The sequence below is a fragment of the Scyliorhinus canicula genome, unplaced genomic scaffold (assembly GCF_902713615.1).
Source record: "Scyliorhinus canicula unplaced genomic scaffold, sScyCan1.1, whole genome shotgun sequence".
Classification (NCBI taxonomy): Eukaryota; Metazoa; Chordata; class Chondrichthyes; order Carcharhiniformes; family Scyliorhinidae; genus Scyliorhinus; species Scyliorhinus canicula.
In genome coordinates, this window is record NW_024055726.1 from 1,072,061 (window position 1) to 1,095,271 (window position 23,211).

The window sequence follows — 23,211 nt, forward strand, 5'->3', positions numbered from 1 at the left end:
GTTTTCTAGTGATGCTGAATGTCTCGTATGATGTCTTAGGCAGAGTAAATGTTGTCAGTAAAACTATGCAGAACACCTCTGTGGAAATGTCTACCGCAGTTTCATTAATGAATAATGTCACTGATTACTTAATTGATTATCGTGCAAATGGATATGAAAAAGCACTAGAGTCAGCAAAAGAATTAGCTACAGAATTAGATGTAGAGCCCATTTTCAGAAGTAAAAGAATAAGCTGAAAAAGGAAGCTGTTTGAATATGAGTGCATTGACGAGGTTCCAAATGCAGATGACCCAGAAAAAAGATTTCATAATCATGTGTTCAATGTAATACTCGACAGAGCTATTAATTCTTTATCAGAGAGATTTGAACAGTTACAAAGTTTCAATAACACATGGGGATTTTTAAATAACCTAAAAGATCTGCCAGATAAAAGTAAACTCAAAGTAGCATGTCAAGGTTTGGAGGATAAGTTAAAGTACCAAGAAAATAGTGATATTAATGGATGTGATCTCTTGACTGAACTGGATATTGTAAAATAATTATTTCCTGAAGATGTAAAGCTTCCAATAGAAGCCGTTAGGTTCATAAACATTAATAAGTTACAGGCTGTCATGCCAAATCTGTGGGTTGCATTAAGAATAATGCTTACAATACCTATTACTGTGGCCACCAGAGAGAGAAGCTTTAGTAAACTGAAGCTTACAAAGACATACTTACGGTCGTCCATGACTCAAGACAGATTAAATTCTTTGGCAATTTTGTCAATAGAAAATGATCTTGTAAAGAAGATAGATATAGAAAGTGCCATGAAAAGATTTGCAGATCTAAAGGCTAGAAAAAAAATGTTTTAGGTAGGATAATAAATGTTTTCCAGCGTCACTGTCTGTGCGGAGTCTGCACGTCCTCCCCGTGTGTGCGTGGGTTTCCTCCCGGTTCTCCGGTTTCCTCCCACAGTCCAAAGATGTGCGGGTTAGGTGGTTTGGCCATGCTAAATTGCCCGTTTTGTCCTAAAAAGTAAGGTTGGGGGGGGGGTTGTTGGGTTACGGGTATGGGGTGGATGCGTGGGTTTGAGTGGGGTGATCATTGCTCGGCACAACATCGAGGGCCGAAGGGCCTGTTCTGTGCTGTACTGTTCTATGTTCTATGTTCTATCTGTTCATTTGTTCATACTTTTTATTAGGAGCAAATTCGTTACAGCTACAGTTTTTATCATCGTGAACTTACGGAATATAGTATGCTTCTCAGTTTGTTCAGATTCTGTGCAGATTTGAATGCCTCGATTTTGTAATATTGTAATAAACTCTTTATTCTACATTTTCAGTTTTTCTCCTTGTGAAAATTTTAAAAAATTATACTTGTAAGGGCGCCGAAGTTCAGCTTGCCCGGGGCGCCAGCAACCCTAGGGCCGGCACTGCTCCAAAGCGATACTGCTCGTTATGTCGCAAGTGATAGCAAAGTAATACCTGCCCAAAATCAGCTGCATGATTGTGAGTAACAAGCCCAGCCACTAGTTTAACTCTTGTGAAGACGGTGCCACTGAATATTTGAATAACAATCTGACATGTGGTACTTTTGATATTTACTGTTGCCTTCCTCGTCCGCGCAAGGTTATTTTCTGCCGATGATTCTTCAAGCTTTGTCACTGGCTATCTAATCCTTTATATGAAGTTCGAAATGCACGTCCAGAGACAGTTACATCGAACATAGAACATACATTGCAGAAGGAGGCCATTCGGCCCATCGAGTCTGCGCCGACCCATTTAAGACCTCACTGGCACCCTATCCTCGTACTTCAATAACCCCATTATTGGACACTAAGGGCAATTTACCATGGCCAATCTGCCTAATCTGCACGTCTTTGGACTGTGGGAGGAAATCGGAGCACCCGGAGGAAATCCACGCAGCCACTGGGAGAACGTGCAGACTGCACAGACAGTGACCCAGCGGGGGAATTGAATCTGGGACCCTCGCGCTGTGAAGCCACAGTGCTATCCACTGGTGCTGCCGTGTTGCCAAATTGGCTGGATTGTTCAGCGAATTGGGTCATAGTGATCAAGAAGTGGCGGCATTCACTTTGGTCGGTGCATGTACGACGACCTGTTGTTATACCGAGTATGACCTACCTTTCCTGCAGAGACAGGCGCCTAGTAGAGCCAGGATGAGAATTAGACCTGCAGCAGAACCAACACCAGCCGCTATGGGAGCAATAGACTTACTTTCTGAGTGAGATAATGGGAGAAAGAACAGAACATTGTGAATGAGCTGCTTGTACTCAAGGTGAACAATGTGGTCGTGGTGTTGGGACACTAATTGAGACGGGAATACTGCAGACACAAACATTTAATCCAGGCCAGAGAGAGAGAAAATAAACAGAAGTTGAAAACTAGATGCAAAACATACAATTATCCAAACGAGGAGGAGATCCTTCGGTCGAGAACATCTGTGCTGCCACCTTTAATACCATATTCAATTAGTCTCAATCTTCCACCAGACTTTCTCGTTCTTCATCCTTCATTAACGTTTAATTCAGTATATATTCCAGTTCCCATTTGAAAGTTACTGAATATGCTTCCACCAAGATTTCTAGGTGCATTCGCCACGTCACAAAACATGGCTCCAGAGAAGAAACCATATTAATCTCTGCTCCGCTTGTTTCGTCAATGATGTTCAATCAACATCTCCTGTTTGGTGGTTAGCATAAATGCTTCACAGCTCCAGAGTCCCAGGTTCGATTCCCGGCTGGGTCACTGTCTGTGCGGAGTCTGCACGTCCTCCCCGTGTGCGCGTGGGTTTCCTCCGGGTGCTCCGGTTTCCTCCCACAGTCCAAAGATGTGCGGGTTAGGTGGATTGGCTATGCTAAATTGCCCTTAGTGTCCTAAAGAATAAGGTTAATGGGGGGGGGGGTGTTGGGTTACTGGTATAGGGTGGATACGTTGGCTTCAGTAGGGTGATCATTGTTCGGCACAACATCGCGGGCCGAAGGGCCTGTTCTGTGCTGTACTGTTCTATGTTCTATGTTCTAAAACTTACAGTTAAAACGCACATTTGGCCGTTTCAATTCTGCATGTAACATGATGCAGCATTTTCCGACCTTGCGATGTATTTTATAAATGTTTTTATTTTGGTTTAACATTATTTGGATAATTTTATATTATCAGTCCGCTTTTCCTACTTTTGAAAAGTGGTCCACAGTGAAAACTGCTGATCAGCAAAGGGGTTCAAATCAATCTTTTATTTTTAAACAGTCTTACGTTTAATTTACGTCAGACCAATTCCTCATTTTGGCTGTTAGTCATGAGAAACCTCATGAGATAACACCGTATGCCAACTATCAAACAGATGTTTCATTATTCCCAGCTTCTGTGTATGAGTACGCCTGATATCCTCACAATCCATTGGGTCAATACTGGACATCTATGCAGGAAAAAAGCTGTTCCCATGCCCACATAAGTTTGAATTATTAAGTACAGTAGTTACTGTCACAAGGATCGCAGAGTGAAATTTATACAGGGGAAAACATTCAGTAAAATCGGATGAATATGTTGACAGCCAATCTCACTTACCTATAACTGTGATGCTGACAGGGTCACTATGAGGTGAGGATAGGTTTCTTCCACTGATGTTTGCTATATACTGACAGGTATAGTTTCCAATTTTAGAGTGATCGATATTCTTGATGGGGAAGGTGACAGCATGTCTGTCTTCATCAGGAGGTTTAACACTGACTAAAGTAGGTTTTTCGTGCCTGTATAAGTAAAATGCAATGCCAGGGCGCTCCAGAGGGCTTGTACAGTTGAAAGTGATATCTCCACCCTCAGCAACACCATCAAAATTAACTGTGAGATGTGGTTTATGCAAATCTGCAATTAGAAATAAAGGAATAGTGACGACTGATTGCAAATGCAACGCTCACTTACGGGAGTGGATTGTAATCTGAACTTCGGTAAAATGGCACACGGCACATTAAAATGAAAACAATAACACATGCGAGGAAGCATGAGAGTGTAATGAGGAGCGAGGCGGAATGCACTTACAGACGACATAGAAATGTATAATGCGAAGGAAACAAAACTGATTAATTTTAATGCAAGTAAACATGAAGTGAGATGTTTATGTTCGAAAATGAGGAGAACAAGATATTTTTTCATTCATTCATGGGTTGTGGGTGGCGCTGGCTAGGCTCATTACCAGTCCTAATTAACCCCTGACAGGATGGTCGTGAGCTGAATAGGCCATCTGGCCGCTCGAGCCTGCTCCGCAATTCAACATGATAACGAATAATCTTATTGTGGACTCATTTCCACTTAGCCGCGGGCTCAACATAACCCTTAGTTCATCGACTGTTCAAAAATCTATATATCTTGTCCTTAACAACATTCAATAAGGTATCCTCATCTGTTTAACTGGACAGGGAACTGGCAGACTTACTGGTTTACAGTGTTTTGAATGTAAAGTAAATGGGGTGGAAAAATAAGGCGCAGAAGGAGGTGGCCCTGAATTTGGCATGACATCCTTGAAAGCAGCAGGTAGCTGATAAGTGTCCTGGTAATAAGTACATGGAGTTACAAAAAAGTTCTGCAGAATCTTTCTGCGCCAATAGTTCTAACTTCTGTCGAATGCTGAGCACCAGACTATTAAGGAAGGCCAGGCCTTGGAAATAGCATTGGAGCACATCAATGGAACGGTTGCAGTGATGAGGGATATGTGTTATATATAGACACTGGAGAATCTGGGATTTTTCTGGACAGTGCAAGAAAGGTTAGGGCAACATTTACAGGAAAAATAGTATACCAATTATATGTTTTGATGAAGTAATTGGGGAGTTGGTGACGATACAATCACAGAGCCCACAAACAGACCCTTCCTTCAAATACGTCCATGTCGACCATGACATATCTTTCTTTTAATTAAAAAAAAAAATCTAGTGCACCCAATTGATTTGTTTCAATTAATTGGCAATTTAGCGTGGTCAATCCACCTAACCTGCACATCTTTTGATTGTGGGGGCGAAACGCACGCGAACACGGGATAATGTGCATTCTCCATACCGACAGTGACCCAGAGCCTGGGACCACGGCGGGGTGAGGCAGCAGTGATAACCACTGTGCCACCGTGCTGCCACTAAATATTATTATTATTTAAAAATACATTTCGAGTACATAAGAACATAAGAACATAAGAACTAGGAGCAGGAGTAGGCCATCTGGCCCCTCGAGCCTGCTCCGCCATTCAATTAGATCATGGCTGATCTTTTGTGGACTCAGCTCCACTTTCCGGCCCGAACACCATAACCCTTAATCCCTTTATTCTTCAAAAAACTATCTATCTTTACCTTAAAAACATGTAATGAGGGAGCCTCAACTGCTTCACTGGGCAAGGAATTCCATAGATTCACAACCCTTTGGCTGAAGAAGTTCCTCCTAAACTCATTCCTAAATCTACTTCCCCTTATTTTGAGGCTATGCCCCCTAGTTCTGCTGTCACCCGCCAGTGGAAACAACCTGCCCGCATCTATCCTATCTATTCCCTTCATAATTTTAAATGTTTCTATAAGATCCCCCCTCATCCTTCTAAATTCCAACGAGTACAGTCCCAGTCTACTCAACCTCTCCTCATAATCCAACCCCTTCAGCTCTGGGATTAACCTAGTGAATCTCCTCTGCACACCCTCCAGCGCCAGTACGTCCTTTCTCAAGTAAGGAGACCAAAACTGAACACAATACTCCAGGTGTGGCCGCACTAACACCTTATACAATTGCAACATAACCTCCCTAGTCTTAAACTCCATCCCTCTAGCAATGAAGGACAAAATTCCATTTGCCTTCTTAATCACCTGTTGTACTTGTAAACCAACCTTCTGTGACTCATGCACTAGCACACCCAAGTCTCTCTGAACAGCGGAATGCTTTAATATTTTATTGTTTAAATAATAATCCCGTTTGCTGTTATTCCTACCAAAATGGATAACCTCACATTTGTCAACATTGTATTCCATCTGCCGGACTCGAGCCCATTTACTTAACCTATCCAAATCCCTCTGCAGACTTCCAGTATCCTCTGCACTTTTCGCTTTACCACTCATCTTAGTGTCATCTGCAAACTTGGACACATTGCCCTTGGTCCCCAACTCCAAATCATCTATGTAAATTGTGAACAATTGTGGGCCCAACACGGATCCCTGAGGGACACCACTAGCTACTGATTGCCAACCAGAGAAACACCCATTTATCCCAACTCATTGCTTTCTATTAATTAACCAATCCTCTATCCATGCTACTACTTTACCCTTAATGCCATGCATCTTTATCTTATGCAGCAACCTTTTGTGTGGCACCTTGTCAAAGGCTTTCTGGAAATCCAGATATACCACATCCATCGGCTCCCCGTTATCTACTGCACTGGTAATGTCCTCAAAAAATTCCACTAAATTAGTTAGGCATGACCTGCCTTTAACGAACCCATGCTGCGTCTGCCCAATGGGACAATTTCTATCCAGATGCCTCGCAATTTGTTCCTTGATGATAGATTCCAGCATCTTCCCTATTACCGAAGTTAAACTCACTGGCCTATAATTTCCTGCTTTCTGCCTACCTCCTTTTTTAAACAGTAGCGTCACGTTTGCTAATTTCCAATCCACCGGGACCACCCCAGAGTCTAGTGAATTTCGGTAAATTATCACTAGTGCATCTGCAATTTCCCTAGCCATCTCTTTTAGCACTCTGGGATGCATTCCATCAGGGCCAGGAGACTTGTCTACCTTTAGCCCCATTAGCTTGCCCATCACTCCCTCCTTAGTGATAACAATCCTCTCAAGGTCCTCACCTGTCATAGCTTCACTTCTATCAGTCGCTGGCATGTTATTTGTGTCTTCCACTGTGAATACCGACCCAAAAAACCTGTTCAGTTCCTCAGCCATTTCCTCATTTCCCATTATTAAAACTCCCTTCTCATCCTCTAAAGGACCAATATTTACCTTAGCCACTCTTTTTTGTCTTATATATTTGTAAAAACTTTTACTGTCTGTTTTTATATTCTGAGCAAGTTTACTCTCATACTCTATCTTACTCTTCTTTATAGCTTTTTAGTAGCTTTCTGTTGCCCCCTAAAGATTTCCCAGTCCTCTAATCTCCCAGCAATCTTTGCCACTTTATATGCTTTTTCCTTCAATTTGATACTCTCCCTTATTTCCTTAGATATCCACGGTCGATTTTCCCTCTTTCTTCCGTCCTTCCTTTTTGTTGGTATAAACCTTTGCTGAGCACTGTGAAAAAACGCTTGGAAGGTTCTCCACTGTTCCTCAACTGTTCCACCATAAAGTCTTAGCTCCCAGTCTACCTTAGCTAGTTCTTCTCTCATCCCTTTGTAATCTCCTTTGTTTAAACACAAAACACTAGTATTTGATTTTACTTCCTCACCCTCCATCTGTATTTTAAATTCCACCATATTGTGATCGCTCCTTCCGAGAGGATCCCTAACTATGAGATCATGAATCAATCCTGTCTCATTACACAGGACAAGATCTAGGACCACTTGTTCCCTCATAGGTTCCATTACACACTGTTCTAGGAAACTATCGCGGATACATTCTATAAACTCCTCCTCACGGTTGCCTTGACCGACCTGGTTAAACCAATCGACATGTAGATTAAAATCCCCCATGATAACTGCTGTACCATTTCTACATGCATCAGTTATTTCTTTGTTTATTGCCTGCCCCACCATATCGTTACTATTTGGTGGCCGATAGACTACTCCTATCAGTGACTTTTTCGCCTTACTATTCCTGATTTCCACCCAAATGGATTCAACCTTATCCTCCATAGCACCGATGTCATCCCTTACTATTGCCCGGATGTCATCCTTAAATAACAGAGCAACACCACCTCCCTTCCCATCCACTCTGTCCTTCCGAATAGTTTGATACCCTCGGATATTTAATTCCCAGTCGTGACCATCCTTTAACCATGTTTCAGTAATGGCCACTAAATCATAGTCATTTACGATGATTTGTGCCACCAACTCATTTACTTTATTCCGAATACTACGAGCATTCAGGTAAAGTACACTTATGTTGGTTTTTTTACCTCTGTTTTGAAACTTAACATCTCCAGTTTTATTCCTTTTGTTATTACTGGGACTATTCACTGTGCTCCCCTCAGTCACTATACCTTGTACTGTCGCCCTTATGGATTTCTGACTATGTCTTCTCTGCCTTGCACTTTTCCCCTTACTTCCTTTTGTTTCTGTCCATGTTTTACTACCTTCCAACTTCCAGCATTGGTTCCCATCCCCCTGCCACATTAGTTTAAACCCTCCCCAACAGCTCTAGCAAACACCCCCCCTAGGACATCGGTTCCAGTCCTGCCCAAGTGCAGACCTTACGATTTGTACTGGTCCCACCTCCCCCAGAACCGGTCCCAATGCCCCAGGAATTTGAATCCCTCCCTCTTGCACCATCTCTCGAGCCACGCATTCATCCTATCTATCCTGACATTCCTACTCTGACTAGCTCGTGGCACTGGTAGCAATCCTGAGATTACTACCTTTGAGGTCCTACTTTTTAGTTTAACTCCTAACTCCCTGAATTCCGCTTGTAGGACCTCATCCCGTTTTTTACCTATATCGTTGGTGCCTATGTGCACCACGACAGCTGGCTGTTCACCCTCCCCCCCCCCCCAGAATGTCCTGCAGCCGCTCCGAGACATCCTTGACCCTTGCACCAGGGAGGCAACATACCATCCTGGAGTCTCGATTGCGTCCACAGAACCGCCTGTCTATTCCCCTTACGATCGAGTCCCCTATCACTATAGCCCTGCCATTTTTCTTTCTGCCCTGCTGTGCAGCAGAGCCAGCCACGGTGCCATGAACCTGGCTGCTGCTGCCTTCCCCTGGTGAGCCATCTCCCTCAACAGTATCCAAAGCGGTATATCTTTTTTGCAGGGAGATGACCGCAGGGGACACCTGCACTGCCTTCCTACTCTTGCTCTTTCTTTTGGTCACCCATTTTCTATCTCCCTCAGTAACCTTCACCTGCGGTGTGACCAACTCGCTAAACGTGCTATCCACGACCTCCTCAGCATCGCGGATGCTCCAAAGTGAGTCCATCCGCAGCTCCAGAGCCGTCAAGCGGTCTAACAAGAGCTGCAACTGAACACACTTCTTGCACGTGAAGGAGCCAGGGACAGTGGACGTGTCCCTGAGCTCCCACATCGCACACGAGGAGCATGACACGGGTCTGGGATCTCCTGCCATGTCTTAAACCCTTGGTAAACTTAAACAACTAGAATTTCAAAATAAAAATAAATAAATTAGACAATGAAAAGAAAAAGAGAGACTACTTACCAGTCACTTACCAGGGTTAAAAAGCACCTCCTCACACTCTGCACCCAATTACCTCACTGCACCAAATTACCAAGTTTAAATCTCTCACTCTGTATGAGTCTCACTCCGGATGTGTCTCCTGGAAAAGTGCTCGCTTACTGTGTGCGCTCTCTGTCTGTCTTTTATACAGACCTCAGCTAACCGATGACTCAAAAAAAAACCTTACCTTCAAAGAGAATAATGCAATGTGCCCCTAAACAGGCCTCAACAGGCCTCAGGTGATTGACAGATAACTGCCTCTCAGCAATTAGGGTGGGGGCAGCTTCAACCAATCAGACACTAAGCTCCACACTGCACTTTTAACTGAAAAACAGCAGAATTAGATTTTCCACTTACCTTTGCTGATTTACCTCACTGCACCAAATTACCAAGTTTAAATCTCTTAGTCTTTATTTTATTTTCTCCATTTAATGTGTAATTTGGTGTGGGCAGTCCACCTACCTACTTGCACATATTTGGGTTAAAGGGGTAAAACCGACAGAGACACGGGGAGAATGCACAAACTCCACACATACAGTGATCCAGGGCCGGGATCGAATCCGCGTCCTCAGTGCGTGAAATACCATTCTGTACTAATGCTATTGAGCAGCACATGGTCCATGGTCTACAATGCCTTGGCAAGTTAAGTGCTTGTCCAGATAATTCCGAAAAGTTCCGAGGTTATCCGCGTCTACCCCACTCAGACAGTGTGTTGTATATTTCCACCACCCTTTCGGTGAAATAATGTTTCTTCAGCTCCCTTCTGAACAATTAATTCCAAACAAACACATTCCCTCTGATCTTCCCTGGGAAAATGTTATCACGATATTGCCTATCTATGCCTCTGTATATTTCAATCAGATCCTTCCCCGAGCCTCTTTCTACAGGTAAGACAAGCTGAAACGTTCCACCCCAGGCGGCATCTTTCTAAATTTTCTCTGCACCATCGCCAGTGCAATAGCGTCCTTCCAATCGTGTGGCAACCGGAACTGCACACGGTATTGCATCTGTGGCCAAAGCAATGTTATACAAATTTGGACAAGACATCCTTGCTCCTTTATCTATACGCCGGGTAATGAAGGAAATCGTTCAGGTTGCATTCTACACTGCCCTAAATATCTGTGCTACCACATTTAGGGACCCGGCGAGGTGTCAACCAAAGTTCACTTGCTCCTCAATACTCCCAGGAACCTACCGTAAATTCTGTCTATCCGATCATTATTAGACCTCGCAAAACGCATCACTGCAGATTATCCGGAGTGAGTTCCATCTGCTGTTGTGCCCAACAACGAGCTGATCCGTATCAGACTGTAGTACAATGCTATCCTCCTCACTTTAAGAAACATCCCAAATGTTCCTGTACCCTGCAAACCTGCCAATTATAACTCCGACATTAACATGCGAGTCATTGATGTATGCAAATAACATACATCCCTGTGGTACATTGCTGGCCAAAGGCTTCTTATCAGAAAAACAACGATCCCACCAATGTCGCCAATTGTGAGGATATTTGGTAGAAGGAAGATGGGAAGACAACATAGAATGAACGATACAACTTTTCAGAGATACAGGAGCAGACGGTCCTCGGGGCTCAAGTGCATAATTCTCGAAAGGTCGACTGCATTGAAACTATGTGAAGAAGACTGATAACATCGTCGGGTTCATAAATAGAGGCATAGAGTATAACAGGAAAGTAGTCATGCTACACCTCGACAAATCATTGGTCAGACCCCATTTGGTGTATTGTGTTCAGTTCTGGGCACCTTATTTAAGGAAGGATTTGAAGCCATGGAAAGCGTGCGGAGAGCATTTTCTACAATTATACCAACAATAAAGGATTTTAGATACAGTGAAAGATCGGAGAAACTGGGCTTCGTCTCCATAAGACTAAGAACAAGAGCAGAAGTAGGCCACTCGGCCCATGGAATCTGCTGCGCCATTCAATAATGGCTGACAATTTTCTCATCCCAATTCTGCTGCCTTCCCCCATAACCCCTAATCCCGTTATTAACCAACACCATAACAATCTCTGTTTTAAAGACAGTCAATGACTTGGTCTTCGCAGCCTCACCACCCTCTAGCTGAAGAAAATTATCCTAATCTCTGTTTTAATACTACTATTCTTTATTGCCACAAGTAGGCTTAGGTTAACACTGCAAATGAAATTACCGTGAAAATCCCATAGTTGCCACTTTCTGTTCTTGTACACAGAGGTTGAACTTAGAATGGACAATTTACCTAACAGCACACCTTTCGAGACTTGTGGGAGCAAACCGGAGCACCCGGAGGAAACCAACGCAGACCAAGGGAAAATATGCAGACCATCCACGGACAGTGACCCAAACCGAACCTGGGACCCTGGAGCTGTGAAGAAACACTGCTATCCACTGTGCTGCCGTGCTGTCCATGTCTTTAGTCTGAAATTGTGTCCTCTGGATATTGTTTTTCCTACAAGTGGAGACATCCACTCTATCCAGGCGTGCAGGATCCTGTAAGTTTCAATAAGATCCACCCTAACCCTTTGACACTCCAACGAGTTCATACGCATAATTCTAAACCTTTCCTCATGCGACAAGCTCCTCATTCCAGAGATCATGATTGTGAACCTCCACTGGACCATTCCCAAGACCAACATCCTTCCTTCGATATGGGGCCCAAAACTGCTCGCAATACTCCAAATTGTGCCTCACCAGAGCCTTTTACTACCTCAGAGGTACGTCACTGGGCTTGAATCTTTGCCCTCACCATATGAATGCTTAAATTGCATTTGCGTTCCTAACTGCCGACTGAACCGTAAGAAAATCATGATAAAAGCATTCCAACTCCCTTTGTGCTTCTGTTTTGTGACTATTAGACAATAGTCCACCCTCCAGTCCTCCTTCCAAATTGCATACTTTAACACTTTTCCACATTGTATTCCGTCTGCCACCCCATTGTGCAAGCCTGTCTCCGTCCTGAAGCAGCCCCCTTCTTCCTCAATACTACCTGTCCATTTACAGATCTTTGTATCATCTGCAAATTTAGAAACAGTGCCTTCAATTCATTGTTCCAGATTGTTACCAAGTATTGTGAAAAGCTGCGCTCCCAGCACAGATCCCCGAGGCACACCAGTGACCGGAAGCTATACCGAAGAAATATCCCTTTATCCTGACCCTCAGCCTTCTGCCAGTCTGCCAAACCTCTATACATGCCGGGATCTAATCCTTAACAACATGAACTATTAACTTATTGAACAGTCTGCTATGCGGCACCTTGTCAAAGGCGTTCTATTAATCTAAATAAATCACGTCCACTGGTTCTCCTTTGTCTAACTTCCTTTTTACATCCTAAAAGAACTGTAACAGATTTGTCAGACATGATCTCCACCTGATGAAGCCGGACTGACTCAGTCCTATTTTATCATGTACTTCCAAGTACTCCGCGATCTCACTTTAAGTAATGGACTATTAAATGTGACCAATTACCGAAGTGAGGCTAAGCGTCCTATAGTTTCCCTTCTTTGCCTCCCTCCCTTCTTACACAGTGATGTCACGTCAGACACTTGACAGTCCTCTGGGAACGTACCTGACTCCAGTGTTGCCTGAAAGATCACCACCAATACCCTTACAATATCCTCAGCTGTGTCTTTTAGGACCGTTGCGTGTAATCCATCCGGTACAGGTGACGTATCCACTTTCAGACCTTTCAGTTCCCCCAGAACATTCTCTTTAGTAATTACCACTGCACTCACCCCTGCCCCCTGGTTCTCCTGGAGCTCTGTCATCCCACTGGCACCTACCACCGTCAAGACTGACGCAAAGTGTCAGGTAGATGTACCTTTAAGAAATGCGTGTTTTTCAAATAGCTGCAGTGATGTCAGTGCGTGGGTCGAGCTGGGCTGTCTCTGTCTTTCACCTTTGTTTTGAGCTGTAAAACTGCTTTTTAGCTGTTTAGTTTGGCTTTGAGTTGGACGGCCGTAGTAGAAGCAAGCAGATGTGTAATGATGTATCTCCCTACACGTTAAAAAATGTCCAGCTCACTTGATGATTTTTAACTGGGTTCATAGAATAAACATGGTTTTGTTTTAAAAACTACTTATGGTTTCTGTTGCATAACAACTGGAGAATGGATACTTGTGCTCCTCATATCCAAGATCTATTAAAAGTCGTGGCTCAGGTGAACTCCATCATATAATTTGAAGTCCCCTAAACCCTGTGCCATAATACATTGGGGGCTCGTCCGATCAACCTTTCGTGATTGGGTTGGTTCGTAAACTTAAAGAGAGTGATGGGTGACAATATTGGTGTTTGCTTTTCAGGTGTGGTGTTCCATTTTAAGGAGGGGCAGTGTCTTAGACAATGGCTCATTCAGAGGCTCGGATGTTTTGGTGGGTGGAGAACGTCACACGCATAATCTGACGCACAGAGACCAAAGAAAGTGTTTTAGATTGGCAGAGACATTGCGGTTAATGTTACTTGACAGCGTAACATTTAAAATAGCCTGAGTTACAGTCGGACGCATGAGAGCTGGCAAATATTCAGTGCCAAATTAAACAACTGGAACATGAGAAAAAGTAATGCAGCTTGAATACACAATGAGGGGAAAACAAGAATGGGGAGAAAGAGATAGAGCGGAAAAATAAAAGGACAGAGGAAGCGAGAGAGAGGAAAGTGAAAGAGATAGAGAGGAAAAGAAAATGACAGAGACAGAGATAGAGAGGAAAAAGTAAACGTGAGAGAAAGAGAGAGGAAAGGTAATAAGAGAGAGAGTTTGAACTACGGAAAATGGCCACGAAACATAAGTCAGTTAAAATTGGCAGATATAAAGTGACACGTACATTTTGAGGATAGATGAGAATAATGAGCTTGAAAGTCATAGTCGAAGGCTTGTTGTGGATCTATTTAAATATGTCCACGCATTGCTACGGTTTGATGACAAGGCGGGAGAAGCCGTTTTTCATTTCATTTCAGAAGGCAGCTAACCAACTGATTCAAACGAAGTTGGTAGGTAGGGAGAGTAAAGTGTTTGCATCACTATCGGTGGAGGTATCTGGGTCGTATGAGGAGGTGATAATATACATCTAAGGTGCATATGAACTTGTACCTGAAGTAAAAGGTTTAGCAATGTAGGGAATTAACGTGGTCAAACATATATGGAGTTTGAAATTATCAAACACAGTAATTTTGATAGGTGGATAACGGCTTTGAAAATAGCTCAAGCGTATGACGCTCTCAGAGGAGTTTAAATACAATTCCTGATGTACTGAGAACTCATGTGGTAAAGGAGAGAGTTACAATTGTGAGTTTAGCAGCAGAAACCAACGTTTGGTTTCCAACATTAGTTTCAGGCTGTGAGGGATAGAAACTGGGGAAAAGAGAAATACTCAAGTGGTGAAGGTAATCGGACGGGAGATAATAAGGAGAATGTACCTCAGATTATGAAGAAAATCCAGGAGGATGGAAGAGGCATGAAACGTTTCAAATGTTTTCACTAATAAGGTAGGCCATATAAAGTCACGTTGTTGATTGTTGAACAAAAGCACTGGGACGGCTGGTGTGGTAAAACAGGATAAGATAGTGATGAGTGTTAAAGTGGTAAAGAACAGCCCAAGTGAAGCGAAGGATGTGCAAAATATTGCACTGCATGATCAAGAGGTTGTTGATAAGAAGGCGTTAGGTCACTTTAAAGAATTTACTTGTGTGGACAAAGTTCACTTATATGTATCAGGAGAAGCAGGTAAATGTCACAATTTTAAGGGCACTGGAGCCATTAAAGCTTTAATGGTAAGAGATGAAGAGTAATGTAGTTTGGAAGAATATTGCAAGAAAAGGTGACAATATGTGGAATTCGGGGTTCGAAGAGTAGTGTTCCATTATATAAGGTAAGATTGGAATGTCCAGGAAAGAGGGGTGAATTGGTAATTGGAGCAACTGACAAACGATCGTGTCCAGGAATAGAGTTAATCCTGGGTAATGATAAAGCTGGATCGCAGGTGGGAGTGATGCCTACTGTGATCGATAAACCAGTGGAAAATCAGACAAATGAAGTGTGGAAGGACGAATACTATGATATTTGCCGGGTTGTGTAGAAACAAGTTAGAAAAGTCACAGGTTAAGACAAGAGGTGAATTCTGAGAGTGAAGATTAAGTTGAAGTGCAATTATCAGAAACGATTTTTCATCTGATGGTTGGATAACAACAGGTGGAGGATGAGGCGGATATTTATAGTTCAGGAAAATTGGCGTAGTTACAACAGAAAGATGAATAAATCAAACGGATGTTACAGAAAGTGTACACGGAAGAGGAATCTGAGTGTATATCAGCATGTTATTTTCCACATAAATGATGTCTTGATGAGAAAATTAAGACTTTTGTATTTTCAGGCGGATGAAAATTTGGCAGATGTACATCAAGTGGCATTGACGGCAGGGTATAGAAAGGAGATTCTGCGAGGAACACATGAGGTACCAATGGGATGGTAATAACATTCGGATATACACTCAGATTCCTCTTCCATGTATGCTTTCTGATATATCCGTTTGATTTATTTATCTTTCTGTTGTAACTCCGCCAATTTTCCTGAACTAGAAACATCCGACGCATCCTCCACCTGTTGTTATCCAACCATCTGATCAAAAATTGTTTCTGATAATTGCACTTCAACTTTATCTTCACTCTCTGAATGGCAGTAAGGAAACCTCAAGCTAAAATACAAAAACATTTTTATTGGCCTGTACTACATAAAAATGCAGTTAAATTTTGACAGTCATGTCACACATGTCAAGTGATAGGGAAACCTCAAGCAGCCATAACACCAGCGCTTTTAATAGCATTTGAAGAATCTTTTACAAGGGTCTCAATTAATTGCGACGGACGGCTTTCTAAATCAATATATTTTGACTACAATGGATGTATATACTAGGTTTTCATAGTCTATTCCACAGTACTCAATATTACAGCTAGAACGATTGTGAAGGAGTTACTTTAATTATTACCGAAATATGGACTACTGACAGAAAAACAATTCGATCAAGGATCGAATTTTACCCTTACGTTATTCAAAGATATGTATAGCTTATGGATAAAACAATTTAAATCAGCTGCGTACCATCCAGAAGCTCAAGGAGTGTAAGGAAGGTGGTGTCAGACATTAAAGACAATGTTGAGGGATTATTGTCAAGTTTATACAGAGGATTGGGATAATGGAATGCCATTAATACTGTTTGTAATTAGGGATGCACCTAATGCGGAAACCAAATTTAGTCCTTTTGAACCAATGTTTGGTCATGAGGTAAGAAGACCACTTATAATTGATTACGGAGAAATTGGTGAGGAAGCCGTCGGAACATACCTTATTGGATTACGTGTCAACTTTTACTGAATTATTAAATAAAGCAGTGGAATTGACGAGACAACATTTAAAGGTTGCACAACATGTGATGAAACGGGAAGCGGACAAGAAAGCAAAAATTCGTAGTTTTGCCAGTCGAGACAACGATTTAGTGTTATTGCCAGTGGAAGGTGCACCTTTAAAAGCAATGTTTTATGGACCGTATCTGATTGAAAGGAAATTAAGTGAGCTGAATTATGTGGTAGAAACGCCAGGTAGAAGAGATATTCACCAATTGTGTCATGTGGATATGCTTAAAATGTACTTTCAAATGGAAGGAGAGCAAATAGAGGAGGTTTTAACTATTCAAACTCAAATTGAAGAACTGAATCCAGATTACATTGAATTTGACATTCCTCAAATTAAATTGAAAAACGAGGATGTTCATATAAATTTTTGAGTTATGTTCCAGAGAAAAAAACTAACTGACCTGAAAGAGTGATCAATATCACATGGGCAAGTTTGTGGAGATAGGTTGGCAAGTACTAAATTGGCAATACATGATGCTGATGTGGGAAATGCCTTTCAAAACAAACAACATCCCTATCGACCTTAACTCTTTAAAATTGGCACATCTTGACAAATAGATTGAAAGTATGCTTAAAAGTGGCATAATTGAAGTGGGTTGCAGCCAATGTAGCTCACCCACAGTGATATTACCGAAACCGGACGGTACTCAACAGTAGTGTGTGGACGAGAGAAAGGTGAATGCAGTTTCAAGAACGGACCCATCCTGTCCCACGCTTAGAGGATTGCGAAAGAGGGACAATAGGCTTTTTTCCCCAAATTATATTTTAAAGGCTACTGGCAGGTACCTGTATCCGAAAGGGGGAAGGAGATTTCAGATTTTATGACTCCAGATGGTATGTACCAATTAAAAGTTATGCCATGTGGCATGAAAAACGCCCCAGCCACATTTCAACGAATACCTAACAAAATTGCTTCAGGATTCCCGAATTATGCGGTATACATCGACGAAATGGTATTTTCTGCCAGACATGCAAAGAACATTTGAAGCATCTCATGGAGTTATTCGATCGACGTCAGGAGCCGGGTTAGGTTGTTAAACTAGCCAAAAGTACATTTGGAAAACCCAAGTCATTTTCCTTGGCCATACAGTCGGAGAGGGTCGAATGGTGCCACAGTGTGTGAAACAAACGTTATGGGGAGTTTCCAATACCCTCGACACGAAGGGAAATGATGATATTTCTTGGAATGAGTGGAATTTACTGAAAATTATGCCTAATTTGAGCAGTGTGGTCACTCCACTGACGGACTTGCTAAAGGAACGCAGCAAATGTCAGTGGTCAGCGGAGTGTCAACTGGTATTTGACGGCTGAAGGCTGTGTTGACCACTGCTCCTGTGTCAGCCATCCCAAATTATTACAAAGCCATTGAAAACGGCTGTTGATACGAGCGATGTGGGGTTAGATGCAGTGCTTCCACAAACCATGACGAAGGACTAGAGCGGCCTATTGCTTATTTTTCAAAGAAATTAAATCCACATCAGAAGTAGTATTCTACGATTGAGAAGGAGACTTTGAGCTTGGTTTTGAGCCGTTTTCACATTCATGTGACCAGTAATCCATCTGAAACAATTATGTACACTGATCATAATCCATTGAGGTTTTTGGAGCGATTCGGGAATAACATACCAGGCTGTTTCGATGGAGTTATTGTGACAGTAATTTCATTGAAAAATAATACATGTGGTAGGACGATGAAACGTGATAGCAGATGCTTTGTCACGAATGTGATGAAGAGATGGCAGGTTTGGTTGAGGAAGAAGAACTAAATGGACTATGTTGTTATACCTGTTTGCATCTTTTGTTTTGTGAAACGGAAAAGATTATGTTACCGTCAGTATTTCTTAGAGGAAATGAAAAGATGAAAAATGAAACCATCTCAAGTTGATGGTTTATTTTTTTTTCTCTTGGAGTGAGGGGACAGGTGGATGTACCTTTAGGAAACAGGGTGTTCAGCCAAAGCTGTAGTAATGACAGTGTGTATTGAGCTGTGCTGTCTTCAGTATTGGTTTAACTCACAGGGGCTGGTTTAGCTCACTAGGGGCTGGTTTAGCTCACTCGGCTAAATCGCTGGCATTTAAAGCAAACCAAGCAGGCCAGCAGCACATTCCCGTACCAGCCTCCCCGGACAGGCGCCGGAATGTGGCGACTAGGGGCTTTTCACAGTAACTTCATTGAAGCCTACTTGTGACAATAAGCGATTTTCATTTCATTTCATTTTCACTTAGTTTGACCTGAAGAGCTGCTTTGTGGTTGTTTTTGATTTAGTTTCCAGTCTTGGAGAACTATCTTTAAGCAAGCAAATCTGTAATGACCTCTCACTACAAGTGAGGAATGTCTTCAGCTCACTTGATGATTTCAAAGTAATACCTCTTTCTGTAGAGAATTTAAACCTGCAACCGTTGTTAAAAGTGTTTAACTGAAGAATGTTGGTGGGAAAGGTATGACCGGCTAGCTATAGAGTATTGTATCTCTGGTGTTATGTATGTTCGTAGTTGATAAGATGTTTCCTGTGTGTTTCTTAAAATGTTAACTGGGTTCATAGAATAAACATTGTTTTGTTTTTTTAAATATTTATGATTTCTGTTGCATAACTCCTGTAGATTGGACCCTTGTTCTCCCCATAAGGAACATCTATTAAAAGTGGGTCAGCTGAACACCATGATATACTTTGGAGTTTTCTGAACCCTGGCCCATAATAAATGTAATTATTCAGTTCGTTTGCTATTTCTCTGTTTCTTATTATTACTTCTCCAGCTACATTTTCCAATGGCCCAATATCTATTTTTACCTCTCTTACCTTTTTTATATATTATATATGTTTAGCAAACTTGTCCTCATATGTCATGTTCTCCCCGTTTCTGCTTTTTTAATCGTCCTCTTCTCTCTTTTAAAGGCTTCCTAATCCTATGGCTTCCCACTAATCCTCGCCACTTTGCATCTTTTTTTCTTTTGCTTTTATCTGGTCTTCGATTTCCCTCGTCAGCCAGATTCCGTGTCCTCCCCCTAGCATGTATCCTCCTCATTGGGATGAATTTCTGTTGTGCCTCCCGAATAACTCCCAAAAGCTCCTGCCATTGCTGTTCCACTGTCTTTCATGCCAGTTTTCTTTTCCAATGAACTCTGTACAGCTCCTCCCTCGTGTCTTTGTGGTTTCCCTTATTTAATTTTAATACGTTTACATCAGATTCCAGCTTCTCCCTGTCACACTGCAGGGTAAATTCAATCACATTGTGGTCACTATCCCTCAGGCTTCCTTCATCTTAAGGTCCCGAATCAAGTTGCCTCATTACACATTACGAAATCCAGAATTGCTTCTTTCCTTGTAGGCTCTGTCACAAGCTGCTTTTAAAACACATCTGTTTGGCATTCCACAAATTAATTTCCTTGTGACCCATTGCGAAACTAATTTCCCCAGCACACCTGCATTTTGTGATCCCCATGATTATTGCAATATTGACTTATTGGCTTCCCTTTTCTATCTCCTGATTTGTTATCTGGCACACATCCTGACTACTGCCGGGGGCCTGTTTATAACTCGCATCAGGTACATTTACCTTTGCGATTCCTCACCCTACCTGGAGATTCAATGCCTCCTGATCCAATACAGATCCTTGCTATCGATTTACCTTCATTCTTACCAACAATGCAACCCCGCCTCCTTCGACCACCTGTCTGTCCTTTCGATAGGACACATATCCTTGGATATATAGATCCCAGCCCTTGATCCCCATGCAATCACATCTTTGTGATGCCCACATCATCGCAACGGCCAATTTGAATGCGTAAAAGGTCATTTACCTTGCCCCATAGACTGTTTGCATTAACATAAAACACCCTTAGTCCTGCATTGACTACGCCCGTCTCACACTTTTCACCTTTTTTCTCTGCCTGCGGGTGCTGTCGTTCTCTTATTTTGTTCTATATTTCCCCTTAGGTTATTACTTTTTCTACGCTAACGCTGAGGGATTTCAGAGCCCTGACAGACTATTCCGAGTGATTCTAGCAACCGTACCAGATAAGATATTAGTGCCACTGCTGGTTAGATTTGGCCCATCCTTCTTCTACAGTTCTCCTTGGATCAGAGAACATTAAGCAGCGAATATTCTGAACATTTTGACAGGGAAAAGAGGATATTCTATTTCCACTAGTTGATATGTCAGTGACTAGCGGTCACAAACACAAGATGGCAATCAAGAGAACTGTGAATGAATGGTTTATTGGGATTTTGAATGCGCTGCCTAGGGAGTGTTGATGGTGGATCCATAGGACTTTGCCGATGAGAGCTGGATATATATGTGAAAGTGATGAACGTAAACATAGAACATGCAGTGCAGAAGGAGGCCATTGGGCCATTTTGTCTGCACCGACCCACTTAAACCCTCGGTTCCACCATATCCCCGTAACCCAATTACCCCTTCTAACCTTTTTGGACATTAAGGGCAATTTACCATGACCAATCCAGCTAACCTGCACGTCTTTGGACAGTGGCAAGAAAGCGCTGCACCCGGAGGAAACCCACGCAGACAGGGGGAGAACGTGCAGACTCCGCACAGACTGTGAACAAGCAGGGAATCGAATCCTGGACACTGGCGCTAAGAAGCCACAGTGTTATCCACTTGTGCTACCGGCCTGCCAACGGACTGTAGAGAACGGGTTGGGGAATAAGACTAACTCGGAATCCCCTTTGGGAGCCCTAGCAGGTCCGGCTGTGATGTAAATAACAAACAAAAAAAAACCCAAAGAAATCACCCTTTGCTTGTTGTTGGCATGACAATTGTGAAACACATTGGCTAACCTTACTTGGATCCTATGGCCCTAACATTTTTAGCACAATCATTCATGTGGGATCCTGAAAACGGTCAAATTGAACTCCATGTTAACATGAACTGTAAAACCCTCATCAATGTGTTTAGTTACTTTTTCAAAAAACTGAATTGAATTAGTCAGACAGGATCTTCCAAAACAACTCCATGTTGACGTCTATGATTAATACCTGCCTTTTCAAATATTCATTATCCCAGTTCTGCACAATTTGTTTTACCAGGAATGTCCCGACCTGTGACATTTTGAATTAGTGGCCTGTCTAACTCCGCTCGCTTCATGAAGCAAAGCATCATATCTGCTGTCTTCCAGTCATCTGGAACATCACCTGTGGTCAGCGAAGATTTACATGTGTGTGTCAGGGCCCAAGCAAACTCGTCCATTGCCTCCCGTATCCGCTTCGGATGCATCTCATCTGTTTCGCGAGATGTGTGTACCTTTATTCCAGCAAAATCTTCCAATACCTCATCACTATTAATCTTAGCGTGTTTACGTGACGGTTACCGTCCAAATGTATATCCTTAGCAACCCATGACGTTCTCGTTAGCGAATGAAAACGAAAAATATTCACTTGAGGCCTCGCCCACGTCCATTGTCTCAACGCACAGATAGTTCCTATGCTCCCTAATTGGCCCCAATCTCTCCCTGATCAACCGACTGCCCCGAAAAGTCTTGTTAAAAGCCTTGGGGCTTTCCTTAATCCAAACCAACAATGGTATTTTGTGTCCCTTTTATCCCCCTAATTTATTATTCAAGTACTCCCTGACACTCTCACAATACTGAAGGGCCTCGCCGACTTAATTTGTTTTACACCTACCATATACGTCCTAATATTTCTACACCAATCTCTAGATTCGCCTGGAAACCCAGTGTTGCCTTGACCTGCGTCTTTTTCTCTTCACTCAGAGGGAATATTTGGCACTGAACTCTCACTCTTTCACTTTTACAAGACTCGCGCTATCCAAATGTCGGTTTACCTGTAAGGAGCTGCTCGCAGTCTGCGTTTGCCACAACCTGGCTCATGTTATTGAAATCGGCCCTCCCCCAATTCAGAGCCTTTATTTCTGGACTGTACTTACCTATGTACCATGTCACCACAGCGCTCCCGATACTTTGCCTTTCTGCTGTGCAGCAGAACCAATCGTGGTGCCACACTCATGGCTGCTGGTTCTGTCCACTGAGCGGTAAACCTTCCTAACAGTATCCAACACGGCACACATGTTTGAGCGGGAGTGACTCAGGGACGTCCCACTACCTGCCTACTTCGCTTCCTGGTGGTCAGGAAATGCTTTCTTATTTGCAGCCATTGCTTGCGGTGTAACCAACTCTCTAAATGTGCTATTTGCGATGTCCTCAGCATTACAGATGCTCCATAGTTTAACCACCCGTTTCTCCACTGGCACTGTGCGGAATTCAGGAGCTGCGGTAGGGCAGAGAAAGTTTCCTTGATTTCCCTCATATTGCAGGCAGATCATTCCACCTGGCCGAATACTCCTGCCGCACTCTTAAAATGTGCTTAGAACATAGAATATAGAAGAAACAGCACAGAACAGGCCCTTCGGCCCACGATGTAGTACCGAACTTTTGTCCCATATTAAGAACAAATTAATCTGCACCCCATCATTCTACAGTA

General features: G+C 42.6%; 1 protein-coding gene across 1 annotated transcript in view; it reads right to left on the minus strand.

Moving 5' to 3' along the window:
* The window catches only part of LOC119960709, a 30,659-nt gene extending 17,536 nt beyond the window's left edge, over window positions 1-13,123 (minus strand). Inside the window, exons 1-3 of the mRNA XM_038788318.1 lie at window positions 12,925-13,123; window positions 3,564-3,908; window positions 2,124-2,219 (exon numbers count right to left, since the gene is read on the minus strand). Of these exons, the coding sequence (XP_038644246.1) occupies window positions 2,124-2,219; window positions 3,564-3,908; window positions 12,925-13,123 (640 nt within the window). The remainder of the gene's footprint in view (window positions 1-2,123; window positions 2,220-3,563; window positions 3,909-12,924) is intronic.
* Window positions 13,124-23,211: the final 10,088 nt, after the last annotated feature.